We start from the raw sequence: 15,011 nt of genomic DNA, 5'->3' as shown, positions 1-15,011 counted from the left end.
GAGAGAGAGAGAGAGAGAGAGAGAGAGAGAGAGAGAGAGAGAGAGAGAGAGAGAGAGAGAGAGAGAGAGAGAGAGAGAGAGAGAGAGAGAGAGAGAGAGAGAGAGAGAGAGAGAGAGAGAGAGAGAGAGAGAGAGAGAGAGAAAGAGGGAGATTATAAAGGCAATTGGCACCTACAACAGAGAACAAAAAATCCAGACCCATTTGTTCACCCCCCCCCCCCCCCCCCCCCCCCCTCCCCTTCAACTTCAACCATCAACTAATCAAAGAACACCACAGGTTTTATGTGCCAACATGCTGTCTGGCCCAAAGTTATAATTATAAAGGCGGGACCGTCACCAAATTTCAGGAGACAGCACTGGTGTCAAGATATGACATAAAGACACAATGGTGATTTTGAGGAAAATGTTTGACACAGCAAATTCAGTGGAAAATTTCTGAAAATCATCACTGATTTTTTTGTTTGGTTGTTGCTTTAGGTCTCTTCCAACACAATTGAGGTTATATGAGAGACCGCTGAAACAAAAAAACAAGCAATCTAACAAAAATAGTACAAATGTCAATCAAAAGCATAACCTAAAGATATCATAAGCTAAATTATAAATAACCAAGAACAAACAGGCAGAGGATTTACAGGAAAAAAAATATCCCCTGTCAAAAATACAATCACAAACCAAAGAAGCAGGATAGGCTAGTAAAGAGAAGAAGAAACGACATCACTATCAGATCGTACACCCATGCGAACATCATAGGTATATGATTCAAGGGTGATGCTCCCATCCAACCACCCGCTCATCACTGATTGATGGTATATGTGTTATTAGATTATTGTTACTAATATTCGATTTTTTTTCATATTATTGCCAATGTAAAGCGCATAGAGCACATCATCATGATTATATGCTACAGAAATAAAATTTCTAATTTGAGCTTTTATATAGCGCGATATCGACTAAACGTGATCAAAGCGCTTTATAAAGGGTCCCTGGCCAACAGCAACCCTTTACATGAAACATGTAGGATGCGACATGACACCTCTTAGGCGATATTACATTTTTTTTTCGGACAGAGATAACGCTGTTAATGGCCAGGTACTCATTTTACACCCGAGTATGGTGAGAGAATGTGAGTAAAGAGCCTTTTCCAAGGACTCAATTATGCACAAAGCGAGACTCAAACCCGGGACCTTCCAATCCGAAAGCAAGTGTCATACCACTACAACACATTATCATTATTATTTAGAAGTGTGAATAAAATAGAGAGAAAATAAAAACACCAGGGATTTTTATATTTGTTGAATCCGAAGTTAGGTTTCTTTGGATTCAAGTTCGCTATATCAGAGATGCACTATATTGCGATCTACTTGGATGGAGAGGGTATAGAAGAGAGAAGCAAAGTAGACCAATATTGAGCTTCCTGACCCAGGGGGCAGAAGGTTCCCCTCTCTGAGTAATTCTCCACCCACCCCCACTAAAAAACCTGCCACTGCCAGCATCAGAAGGCAGACTCTATTATGGAATCCTGAAGCTGGCTGTAGACCGGGGAGACCAAGGGATGGAGTACATTGGCAGAGCATAGAAGGGCATGCATTCTTAGAAACAAAATGAGAGACACCTTGAGAATGAGTTAAGTAAGCAAGCATCACCTTTGTCTATGACTGCATGTGTCAAACTAAATAATTATTATCAAAGGACTTTAGAGTGAATAACAAAGCCAACAAAATCTGAAAGTTTCAAACATCATTTATTTTTTTTTAAAAAGAAATTAAAAAGCCTATCAAATAACCAAAAAAAACAAAAACAAAAAAAAACAAAAAAAAACAAAAATTTAAATAATGATTTAAAAAAAAAGAAAATTACATGATCATTATTCAACGGAGTTGATCTATTTATAAAATTCGTGTTCAGTTTCATCCTTCTTTATATTATTCTTGTAACCCTTTTCAAAATCTTTTGCCAATACAACATATCTGTTCTCTCTGACAGCTTGCATACCAGCCTGAAAATAAAATACAAGATCAAGGGATTGAGAAAATATTGATTAAAAACAAAAAGTAGAGAAAAAATCTTTTCTTTATTTTTGGTTTGACTGTTTTTTATTGTATATTTATTTTTATATGTTTTCAACACCTGCACTTAGAATATATAAACAATTACAAATAGTCTCCGTCCAGGACAATGAGAACAGATTAACAATATAGTGACAGAATATATAGGAAAATAATAGAGATAGCAAGATTTAACCTCTCTTGCCAAGAAGGGAGAGTTGAAGTGGTGAATCAAGTTGAACCAAGAAGTCTGATTACATTGGTAACTTGTATAGTAATGTACCATGCATCCAATTCATAAGTTAAAAAATCATAACTTTTAACCAGTATTCTGCATCTGAGCATGTCACACAAATGGAAAAAGCAACATAGCTTACAGTAATCTTCTTAAACAAAAGCTATTTCTAAGAAGTGAGTGCATGAACGGTAATCACAGAAATTTCCCACTGTTTTCCATTGCAACAGAATAGAATCAGTAATCTTTTTGTGTGTATGGTAATTTTATCTGAGCCTCTTTTTTTTCTTCCTTTTGGACAATCATTCTCACCTGAGGTATCGGTAGAAATTTTAAAAAATTCTAAAAATTCCGCTTATTCATATTTATAAAGGAGGAGCTGAATAAACCATGCATCAGCATTAGTACAAGGCCACAAAGGGTGTGACTTGCTCAAGGTGGGAAGTCCAACTAGGTACCTCAAGGGTCCTAAAGCAAAGACCATAAAGCTGTGCCACACTGCCCCACATATCAGGATGGCAATGTTTGCAATCATAATGGTGATGGCAGATCTAATTATACAAACAGATAATAGATAAGAATTGCAAGTCATACTGCCTCGCATGTGTTGTGATAGAACAGACACTGTCCTCTGATGGAAATAAGACTTCACAATTCAACATATTATTTATCCCATTTTTTCACTCATTTTGATTCAGTGATAAGGAAATGAGACGCACTAGATTTTTTCCCCTTTGGTAGAATTAATAAGTATATGTGTGTTGATTGAAAAAAGCCAAAATAATAAAAATTTTCAACATTTTTTGAGGAATTTGGCATTTAAAATGGCCACTAAAAACTCTGCTCACTACAAATAATTTTTGCTGTCGCAATAAATCAATTGCTGCAACAGCCCCATAGAATTTGTTAGCTTGGTCACAACTAGTGATTCATCATGAATGAATGACAGCTCTATGACAAATGACTTAACAATTTTCTTTTAGTCTTAAAATAAAAAGCACCTCTTGGCAAATGGCATTGATGTCGGCACCACTAATTTTATCAGGTCTTGCAACATAGTCTTCCAAGTCTACTTCATCACTAAGATTCATCTTTCCAGTGATTGTTGAGAATATCAGGCGTTTCTGTCTTCTGTCAGGAATTGGGAATTCAATCTTTCTATCCAAACGACCAGGACGTAACAAGGCTGGATCTAATGTGTCAGCCCTATTGGTAGCCATGATAACCTGTGTCAAGAGCAGAAAAACATCAAATCAAATGTGGAAAAAATAGATCAAACAACCACAAACACCTACTATCGGCTCTACCAATATGGTGTCTGGAATCATATAAAAAATTCTACACCACACATTAACATCCATGCTCTCTCTCTAAGTAACACACATACACGCATATATGCTTATATTCTACTTTTTCATTCTCCCTCATATTATTGTCTTCATGTGTGAATATCTAATTGGTAAAGGAACACCGTTGTCTTCCTCAGCTCTGTCAGGGACCCACACCGTTTAGTCTGCAGAGGAGTGGTACCAGGCCAAAAATCCCCTCTCGCTATTACATAAGTGATGATACTCACAAAAAGTCAAAAAGGAGGAAAAGTCTCGGAAAAACGGAAAACTCACCTAGAACATTCTTGCACCACAGGAAAGTAGCAGGATGACTTCTTTTGAGTACAATTTTAAAACACCGAGTCCAGTAAAAGGAGGAAATCTTTTTATATATATTTTTTTTTTAAAAGGAGGTATTTTTTAAAGATTTATTATATAAACAAAAAGTAAAAGGAGGAAATGAAGGAAATATCCGCGATCGAGGATCTGAGGAGGAAAACCGAGAAAGGAAAGAAAACCGCGGATTTCCGCGATCCGCGGAAAAGTATCATCACTATTACATAGTTTGGGCAGGTTTGAAGTACAGTGCACTCTGGATACCATGACGTTGCTGAAGTTGATTTTTTTTCTTCGTCCTTCCCCCTTCTTCCTACATAACACTAGTAAAAAAAAACAAAAAAAAACACTCCATACAAGTGGATGTCGCTTAAGTCGATGTTCTTATTCATCACTCATGGCCACAATCACAAATAAACAAGTATTTCCATTGGTTAAAAAAGAATTTTCATTGGTTAAGAATATCCGCAAATGATGGGCGCACACCGATGTGGCGTAGAGCATGTCTGTGCTCAATGTACATAAGCATATTTTGCTCATTTGGTTAAACTCCGGTTAAGTTGATTTTATTTTCTGTTCCCCTGGGCATCGTCTTATCCGAAGTCTACTGTATATGGTGGGCACCGTCTTCTCCTTCACCACAATCACACATGACCATTTCTCCAATTTTGGAAATCTTGTGCATGCAGTGTTTCAGGCAATTGTGTGTTGATTGGAGTCTAAAGATTGTGACCTGGTCATTTCTATTTAAAAGTTTGATTGGGTCACTTTTATTAAAGCTCTGATGTGGCTTGTATTCAAAATTTGTCTATTTTTTATTTTCAGGTTGGTTGGGGGAACAGTATGTTCCAATTATTTATTTTCACTGTAACATCATCAACAATAATCTCATCACCATCATCTTTCTTCTCACTTTTCTACTAACAAAATATAATCTGTCGCAAAACGGGTGTCAGGACTGAACAACTTGCATAATGTCGAAATTATGAACTATGAAAACTGATTATGTTTTGGTAGGATATGTGACTAAAAATTAACCCAAATCACAGTTTCTATGAAATTATAAAATTCTTGTCTGCATGTTGATTAATCATCTAAGATTAACAATCTCCTTCACAATGATTAGCCCCTGATTGAATTAAGCATATTGATTACGTTTTGATAGATCTGAGCATCTATAATTTTTCCTGCATTTCGAGCTTATAATATGTGTTCAACATAATCAAAGAAATTCATCTCTTACAGAGTTTAAAATTTGAACACTTTCCACCAAGGAAACAAAAAAGTAAAAATAATAGAAAAATAAGTGGATACCTTCACATTAACAGTTTGGTCAAAACCATCCATTTGATTAAGAAGCTCCAGTAAGATTCTCTGAACTTCACGATCAGCTGTAGATAGAAATTGAGATTATGATTATTGTAACTAATGAACATAGCTACAAATTTACAAATCCCAAAATGAAGCCTTCCAACCAGAGGAAAAGAGATCAGTTTCGCTAACAATTCGAAATCATAAAAATTGAAATTTCAAGATTGCTCCAAAACTATCGCTACTTTTTTCCTTTTCTAGAACTAATCTATATTTTAAAATTTCCAATAATACACCCCTGTTTAAAACTATAGAGCAGTGAACATGGATTTTGACTACTATCAAAAGTTACTTCCATAATAATTATCTCCCGAAGATCTACCTCTGCGCTTTTTTGTGGTATTAAGTAGACAAACCAATATATCGACTTCACAATAAAAAATAATATATCGAAATAATGAATTATTAGGTTAAAAGATTAAATAGCATACTGCCATAACAATAACAATATAATAAATGTCAAATTGAGTTTAAATCTATAAGGAAAGAATTTCCACAAAATGGGTAATATGATAATAATGTGTGGGATATAATAAGTTGATTCAAATATTCATATTAAAATTCAAAAAGTGTTTTATGTTCTTAACCCTCTTACAGTCCAGTAAAAAAAACTAAAGTGGATTCAAAATGTCAGTTAAAATAAGGATTCATTTTGGATTTGACGCAGGAGTACAAAAATAGTCGTAGACAATACAATTTCTCTCAAATCTACCAACAAGTACATATTTTCGTAAAGATAATTTCACAACAAACAAAATGAAAGTATCATTTTTATATTTTATTAAGATATAAAAGTCATTTAGCTCATGGATTACCATGAACTTTTCCCTAAAGCTTGAAAAAAAAAAGGGTCAAAATTTTTTAAGACCATCAAAGAATTGAAAAATTGCATATTTTATAAATAAAATGTGAAAAATAAACAGCAATGTTCATGTTTTAAACAGGACAAATGAAATAGTTGCAATATATGTGTTCATTTATTACTGTAAAAGGGAGAAGTATGACTAAAAAATAAAAATAAAATAAGAATTTTATGGGGAGAAAAAAATTATTTGACATCGCTAGAACACGTTTTTGTTGGCAACAAAACAAAGTTTGATAACTTTGCGAGTGGAGAGTAGCAGGTTTTATTGGACAGAGACATTTAAGCGATCTAACCAGACTCGATAAAAAACTAGGTTCCAAAGCCACAATATATGGCGTTGAGTGGTCTACCAGGAAAGCCATGATCAAGGCTCTGACGAGTAAGAGGGTTAAAACTTGGGAGATCGTTCAGAAAAAAAACGATATTTGAGGTTAAAAATGGATTTAGAAATATTAAAAAGCTTAAAAACTGAACATTTTCAGCAATGGAATAATCACTGTTTCAAAGCATTAATGAGTGCTGACGGTGACAAAAAGTGAAAATGAAGGAACATTTTGAACAACTCAACAAGCCCAATTTTTACTGCATTAACTCCTTGCTTTAGAGCAAATGAGATGATAAATTATCATTGATACAAACTTTTGGTGAGTGGAAATATGCACCTTTTTGTCCCACCACCCAGAGATGCCAACTTAAAATTTGGCTAACAGGTATTGCAGACACTACTCGGAGGAATTTCAATGCCGATTTCCACAAACAAGAAAAGGGAATTTGGATTGTATTGATATATCTTATAATTCTAAATTGATATGATACATATAAACTCAATGCCAAATACCATCCCATCCAAAGTCCCTTTATCTCAAATGAAGTAAAGCTCCGAAGCCTAATGGTGGTGGTTGTAGTAGTGGTGGTAGTGAGAATGATATATAGGTAGTGTTTGTAGTAGTATTGGTCGTGATGATGATGTTGTGATGGTGGTTGCTGTTGTTGTGGTGGTAATGATGTGGTGGACGTTGTATTAGTAGCGGTAGTGATGTGCTGATGGTGATTGTAGTAGTAGTGGTAGTGATAATCATGGATGGTGGTTGTAATGATGATGTGGTTGTGGTTGTTGTAGTACAGTCCACTCCGGATAATCGCAACACCTTGGGATCAGCGAAAATGTTGCGATTAACCGAAGTTGCAATTATCAGAAGTTGAGCCCTCCTGCCCACTATTGCAACATTTTACACAAATATGGTAAACTCAAACCAGTTGTTGTAAACATTGTTCTGAGTCCACAGACTGAGCAATTTGATTGGAATAAAAAAAAATATATGACAGCCCTGTATAGATTTTGACAAGCAAAATCAGATTTGAGGCAAGCCGACACCTTAAGATTGGATTCATTTTCACATTTTGTTCTCAACATTTGTAAGAGTCCAAGAGATTAGCCGTGATGAGAGACAATGAGGTCTCACCAAACTCCTTGGCCACAATGCACAGTTGTTAATCACTAAACAAAGGATATCATCGCTCAGTCTCTCCTCACAACTGTCATCGTCTACCTGTTGTCTAAACCATGCCCAGCCCACTCGCCTCATGTCTAATGGTCACAGATGACCGCACAAACCCGAACTGCAAAGCCCTGCCTCTTTTGTCTCTAATAGTGTGGTGACACACTAATGAAGTATTAAATCCCGCCCACTCTCGATTCTTCAACGTGTCATGATTTTACATGATGACATCTGATCATGAGATTTTGTTTGATTGATTCCACGAATTTGCCTCCTTTTGAGGTCGAAAATTTGTTGCGATTAACTGAAGTTTGTTGCAATCAACCAGTGACTTTTATATAGAATTAATTCCGTTTCTTGGGAAATGTTGCGATTAACCGAGTTGTGATTATCCAAAGTGGACTGTAGTAGTGGAAGTGATAATGTGGTGGTGGTGGTTCTAATATGTGGTGGTGGTTGCTGTTGTTGTGGTAGTAATGATGTCGTGGTGGTTGTATTAGAAGCGGTAGTGATAATGTGCTGATGGTGATTGTAGTAGTAGTGGTAGTGATAATCATGGGTGGTGGTTGTAATAGTTGTAGTAATGATGATGTGGTTGTAGTAGTGGAAGTGATAATGTGGTGGTGGTGGTTCTAATAGTAGTGGTAATAATATGTGGTGGTGGTGATTGTAATAGTTGTGGGAGTGATGATGATGTGGTGGTGGTTGTAGTAGTCGTGGTAGTGATGATGTGGTGTGGTTGTTACTGTTGTAGTGGGTAGTGATGATGTGGTGTTGGTGGTGGTTGTTGTAGTAGTAGTTGTAGTAGTAGTAGTAGTACTGATGATGACATGGTGGTGGTTGTAGTAGTAGTGGTAGTGATGGTGGTTGTGGTAGTGATGATGATTGCTGTTGTGGTGGGTAGTGATGATGTGGTGGTGATGGTTGTAGTAGTGATGATGATGATGTGGTGGTTGTGGTCGTAGTGATTTGGTGGTGCTGGTTGTAGTAGAAGTGATAGTGATGATGTGGTGGTGGTGGCTGTAGTAATAGTAGTGAGGATGATGTGGTGGTGGTTCTAATATGTGGTGGTGGTTGTATTAGAAGCGGTAGTGATGATGTGCTGATGGTGATTGTAGTTGTAGTGGTAGTGATAATCATGGGTGGTGGTTGTAATAGTTGTAGTAATGATGATGTGGTTTTAGTAGTGGAAGTGATAATGTGGTGGTGGTGGTTCTAATAGTAGTGGTAGTAATATGTGGTGGTGGTGATTGTAATAGTTGTGGGAGTGATGATGATGTGTGGTGGTTGTAGTAGTCGTGGTAGTGATGATGTGGTGTGGTGGTTACTGTTGTAGTGGGTAGTGATGATGTGGTGTTGGTGGTGGTTGTGTAGTAGTAGTCGTAGTAGTAGTAGTAGTAGTCGTAGTAGTAGTAGTAGTAGTACTGATGATGACATGGTGGTGGTTGTAGTAGTAGTGGTAGTGGTTGTAGTAATGATGATGATTGCTGTTGTAGTGGGTAGTGATGATGTCGTGTTGGTGGTTGTTGTTGTTGTTGTAGTCGTAGTAGTAGTAGTAGTAGTACTGATGATGACATGGTGGTGGTTTGTAGTAGTGGTAGTGATGATGACGTGGTGGTGGTTGTGGTAGTGATGATGATTGCTGTTGTGGTGGGTAGTGATGATGTGGTGGTGATGGTTGTTGTAGTAATAGTGGTGGTGATGATGATGTGGTGGTGGTGGTTGTAGTAGTTGTGGTAGTGATGATGATGATGTGGTGGTTGTGGTATTAGTGATGATGTGGTGGTGCTGGTTGTAGTAGAAATGATTGTGATGATGTGGTGGTGGTGGCTGTAGTAATAGTAGTGAGGATGATGTGGTGGTGGTTCTAATATGTGGTGGTGGTTGTATTAGAAGCGGTAGTGATGATGTGCTGATGGTAGTTGTAGTGGTAGTGATAATCATGGGTGGTGGTTGTAATAGTTGTAGTAATGATGATGTGGTTGTAGTAGTGGAAGTGATAATGTGGAGGTGGTGGTTCTAATAGTAGTGGTAATAATATGTGGTGGTGGTGATTGTAATAGTTGTGGGAGTGATGATGATGTGGTGGTGGTTGTAGTAGTCGTGGTAGTGATGATGTGGTGTGGTGGTTACTGTTGTAGTGGGTAGTGATGATGTGGTGTTGGTGGTGGTTGTTGTAGTAGTAGTCGTAGTAGTAGTAGTAGTAGTACTGATGATGACATGGTGGTGGTTGTAGTAGTAGTGGTAGTGGTTGTAGTAATGATGATTGCTGTTGTAGTGGGTAGTGATGATGTCGTGTTGGTGGTTGTTGTTGTTGTTGTAGTAGTCGTAGTAGTAGTAGTAGTAGTACTGATGATGACATGGTGGTGGTTGTAGTTGTAGTGGTAGTGATGATGATGTGGTGGTGGTTGTGGTAGTGATGATGATTGCTGTTGTGGTGGGTAGTGATGATGTGGTGGTGATGGTTGTTGTAGTAATAGTGGTGGTGATGATGATGTGGTGGTGGTGGTTGTAGTAGTTGTGGTAGTGATGATGATGATGTGGTGGTTGTGGTAGTAGTGATGATGTGGTGGTGCTGGTTGTAGTAGAAGTGATTGTGATGATGTGGTGGTGGTGGCTGTAGTAATAGTAGTGAGGATGATGTGGTGGTGGTGGTTGTAGTATTAGTGGTAGAGATGATGAGAGACATTGGTGTTCTAGTGGTTGTTGTAGTAGCAATGGCAATGGTAGTGATGATGCTGTGGTGGTGATGGGTGTTGTAGTCGTGTTTGTGATGATGGTGTGTGGTGGTGGTTGTTGTACTTGTAGTGTTTGTTGTGATGATGATGTGGTGGTGTTGGCTGTTATAGTATTGGTAGTGATAAATCATTTATCATTTAAAATGTGGTTGTGGTGGTTGTAATCGTGGCAGTGATGATGATGTGGTGGTAGAGGTGTTGGGGAGGGGGGTGTATACTTGGAGCAATATGACAATATGACCTCACCAGATTTTGATATAAGTTGCCCATAACCCGGAATTTTTTGCTCCAGACCGGATTTTTTTCCCGATGGAACCAGAGTTTTGGCATCACTGCACCACCCATCAAGTCTCTCACTGCCAGTACATTTGATTGGGGCAAACGTAATTGTTTTATTTTAAAGGAGGAAATTCATCCTGTCTCCAAAATTGTGGATTTCCATAGATCAGAGGAAAACCACCAGCACTGATTAATACTAATTGTTTGAATCTATGCAAAACAGGGATTTAAATAAGTGGGAATGAAACAGATTTTTCTTACCTCCGGTCTGAGCATCAAATCTTTTGGTTGCAATAGCATCAATTTCATCAATAAAAATAATGGCAGGAGCATTTTCCTTGGCCAACCTGAACACATCTCTTACCATTCTTGGGCCTTCTCCAAGGTACTTCTGAACAAATTCAGAGCCGACAACACGGATAAATGCAGCTGAAACAAATAATCATAAAGAAAAGTCATAACAGAAAAAAAAACAAAAAACAGACAGTTAAAATAGATTATACCTCTGTCCCCAAAATACTTTAACATCCCACAATAAATTTTTCAAGAATTAAAGTGAAATGTCCTGTTAATTGTAAAAAGAACAAAATAAAAAACAAACAAAAATCCAATACGAATAAAAATTAATAAACATCTTTAAAAAAATAATGAAAAAAAGATATATTGATGTGAAACGAAATTGAAATACTATTTATTTTTTTAATGTTAAATGTTAGTCAACAATAGTGTAGGTAAAACAAGAAACATTAATTCCAGAAACATGGCACAGAGTGACTTATGACGATGAAAATACATAGCCCTCTGAGCCCTAAGCCACCTGGATACTTTTCTTTGGTTATAGTTCAGTGCACTTCTATCCACTTTCCCCATTTTTTTTACTATCATCCTCCTCTTCACTGATGCATCCTATTCAAAGGAAAGCAATAAAATTTTCCAGTCTTGTTTAACTACAAAATCCAAAATTTACTACAGCCCAGGGGCTTTGAATAATTCAGGCCTGTACATTAATGGTGAAAAAATTGTTTTAACTTTTTGAACATACGAAAACAGACCAGCAGTACAAAAATATGGAGAGAAACGGCCGGGCCCGACACAAGCTGTGCGTGTTAGTTGACTACTGACTACACGTGTGTATGACGACCAAACACTATCACCCCTCTCTCTCTCGTAGTGGCAGTGAATACATCCACATCTAGCAGAGCATATAGATGGAATGATAACATACCTAGCTGACTACAGTTGTTTTGTCTTTGACGCGATAAATAAAAAGTTTCTGTTCTTTTTCTTAAGTAGGTTTTCAAAGCAGGCAGAATAAAAACTTATTTTTTTCTAGGCATGAAATAAAACTCTTTTATTTTCTCTTTTGTCGGTTCTGTTTTTTTTTTGACGTTATGAATATTATTTTTACTTTTAATTTTTTTTAAAATGTCAGCACTTAACAGATTATATCGAGCAAAATCGCAGGGTAGAAAATCCAACAATAGTCGGAAGATTTACAGGCCTGATGATTATAATGTTATCTTCTCAAATCCCGTATCAAGTCCATCAATTTTCTTATTGGATATTATAGCTTCATTTTTTCTTTTCTTCCCTCCTCTAAATCTACCCCTTCTAAAATCGGGTGTGTCTTTTTTACGAAACCCGCCGAAACCCTGCGAAACCCGCCGAAACCCGACGAATCCCGACAAAGTTATGGGAAGTAGGTGGCTGTGGGGAGTGAACCTGGAACTCAGGGAAGTGTACACCATTGGGGAGTGAACCTGGGACTGGTAAGGGTGTGTCTTTTTTACGAAACCCGCCGAAACCCGACAATATCCAGCAAAGTTATGGGAAGTAGACAACTGTGGGGAGTGAACCCGAGACTCAGGGAAGTGTACAACAGTCGGGAGTGAACCTGAGACTAAGGTTATCGGCCGGTTTCGGCGGGTTTCGTAAAAAAGAATTAGTGCTTTATTACGAAACCCGCCGAAACCCGACAATATCCGGCAAAGTTATGGGAGTTTGGCAACAGTGGGGGGTGATCCTGGGAGTCAGGGAATTGCACACCAGTGGGGAGTTAACCTGGGACTGTGTAAAAAGGATATCAGTGGGAAATAAACCTGGGACTAAAGGGAGATGGATACCATTGAAAGTTGAAGCCGGATATGGGAGTTGAGTACCAGAGGAGAATGAACCTGACACTATAGAAGGTGGGCGCCAGTGGGGAGTGAACCTGGGACTCAGAGAATTTCACACCAGTGGGGAGTTAACCTGGGACTGTGTAAAAAGGATATCAGTGGGAAATAAACCTGGGACTAAAGGGAGATGGATACCATTGAAAGTTGAAGCCGGATATGAGAGTTTGGTACCAGAGGAGAATGAACCTGACACTATAGGAGGTGGGCGCCAGTGGGGAGTGAACCTGGGACTATGTAAACAGGATATCAGTGGAAATAAACCTGGGACTAAAGGGAGGTGGATACCATTGGGAGTTGAAGCCGGATTTGGGAGTTGGGTACCAGAGGAGAGAGAAACCTGACACTATAGGAGGTGGGCGCCAGTGGGGAGTGAACCTGGGACTATGTAAAAAGGATATCAGTGTGAAATAAACCTGGGACTAAAGGGAGATGAATACCATTGAAAGTTGAAGCCGGATATGAGAGTTTGGTAGCAGAGGAGAATGAACCTGACACTATAGGAGGTGGGCGCCAGTGGGGAGTGAACCTGGGACTATGTAAACAGGATATCAGTGGGAAATAAACCTGGGACTAAAGGGAGGTGGATACCATTGGGAGTTGAAGCCGGATTTGGGAGTTGGGTACCAGATGAGAGAGAAACCTGACACTATAGGAGGTGGGCGCCAGTGGGGAGTGAACCTGGGACTATGTCAAAAGGATATCAGTGGGAAATAAACCTGGGACTAAAGGGAGATGAATACCATTGAAAGTTGAAGCCGGATATGAGAGTTTGGTACCAGAGGAGAATGAACCTGACACTATAGGAGGTGGCGCCAGTGGGGAGTGAACCTGGGACTATGTAAACAGGATATCAGTGGGAAATAAACCTGGGACTAAAGGGAGATGGATAAAATTGAAAGTTGAAGTCGGATATGAGAGCTTGGTACCAGAGGAGAATGAACCTGACACTATAGGGGGTGGGCGCCAATGGGGAGTGAACCTGGGACTATGTAAACAGGATATCAGTGGGAAATAAACCTTGGACTAAAGGGACATGGATACCATTGAAAGTTGAAACCGGATATGAAAGTTTGGTACCAGAGGAGAATGAACCTGACACAATAGGAGGTGGGCGCCAGTGGAGAGTGAACCTGGGACTCAGGGAATTGCACACCAGTGGGGAGTTAACCTGGGAATATGTATAAAGGATATCAGTAGGAAATAAATCTGGGACTAAAGGGAGATGGATACCATTGGGAGTTGAAGCCGGATTTATTTCCCACTGATATCCTTTTTTAGATATTCACAGGTTAACTCCCCATTGGTGTGCAATTCCCTGACTCCCAGGTTCACTCCCCACTGGCGCCCACCTTTTATAGTGTCAGGTTCATTCTCCTCTGGTACCCAACTCCTATAGTTCGGCTCGGATACCCACAGTTATCCATCTCCCACAGTCCCAGGTTAACTCCAAATTGGTGTGCACTTCCCTGAGTCCCAGGTTCACTCCACACTGGCGCCCACCTCCTATAGTGTCAGGTTCATTCTCCTCTGGTACTCAACTCCCATATCCAGCTTCAACTTTCAATGGTGTCCATCTCCCTTTATTCCCAGGTTTATTTCCCACTGATATCCTTTTTACACAGTCCCAGGTTCACTCCCCACTGGCGCCCACCTCCTATAGTGTCAGGTTTCTCTCTCCTCTGGTACCCAACTCCCAAATCCGGCTTCAACTCCCAATGGTATCCATCTCCCTTTAGTCCTAGATTTATTTCCTACTGATCTCCTTTTTACATAGTCCCAGGTTCACTCCCCACTGGCGCCAACCCCCTATAGTATCAGGTTCATTCTCCTCTGGTACCAAGCTCTCATATCCGGCTTCAACTTTCAATGGTATCCATCTCCCTTTAGTCCCAGGTTTATTTCCCACTGATATCCTGTTTACATAGTCCCAGGTTCACTCCCCACTGGCGCCCACCTTCTATAGTGTCAGGTTCATTCTCCTCTGGTACCAAACTTTCATATCCAGCTTCAACTTTCAATGGTGTCCATCTCCCTTTAGTCCCAGGTTTATTTCCCACTGATATCCTGTCTACATAGTCCCAGGTTCACTCCCCACTGGCGCCCACCTCCTATAGTGTCAGGTTTCTCTCTCCTCTGGT

The 15,011-nt window shown here is 39.0% G+C and overlaps 1 protein-coding gene across 1 annotated transcript in view; it reads right to left on the bottom strand.

Annotated features, from left to right (window-relative positions):
* Window positions 1-1,722: 1,722 nt before the first annotated feature.
* Window positions 1,723-15,011, bottom strand: part of LOC144957975 (26S proteasome regulatory subunit 6B) — a 35,314-nt gene continuing 22,025 nt past the window's right edge. The window contains exons 6-9 of the mRNA XM_078889538.1: window positions 10,958-11,125; window positions 5,259-5,335; window positions 3,282-3,506; window positions 1,723-1,996 (exon numbers count right to left, since the gene is read on the bottom strand). Coding sequence (XP_078745664.1) covers window positions 1,883-1,996; window positions 3,282-3,506; window positions 5,259-5,335; window positions 10,958-11,125 — 584 coding nt within the window. The 3' untranslated portion in view covers window positions 1,723-1,882. The remainder of the gene's footprint in view (window positions 1,997-3,281; window positions 3,507-5,258; window positions 5,336-10,957; window positions 11,126-15,011) is intronic.

The sequence above is a fragment of the Berghia stephanieae genome, chromosome 1, assembly GCF_034508935.2.
Source record: "Berghia stephanieae isolate SIO BIC M18660-M18661 chromosome 1, UCSD_Bste_1.3, whole genome shotgun sequence".
Lineage (NCBI taxonomy): Eukaryota > Metazoa > Mollusca > Gastropoda > Nudibranchia > Aeolidiidae > Berghia > Berghia stephanieae.
The sequence above is the reverse complement of the archived record's forward strand: the minus strand, read 5'-3'. Positions and strand labels throughout refer to the sequence as shown.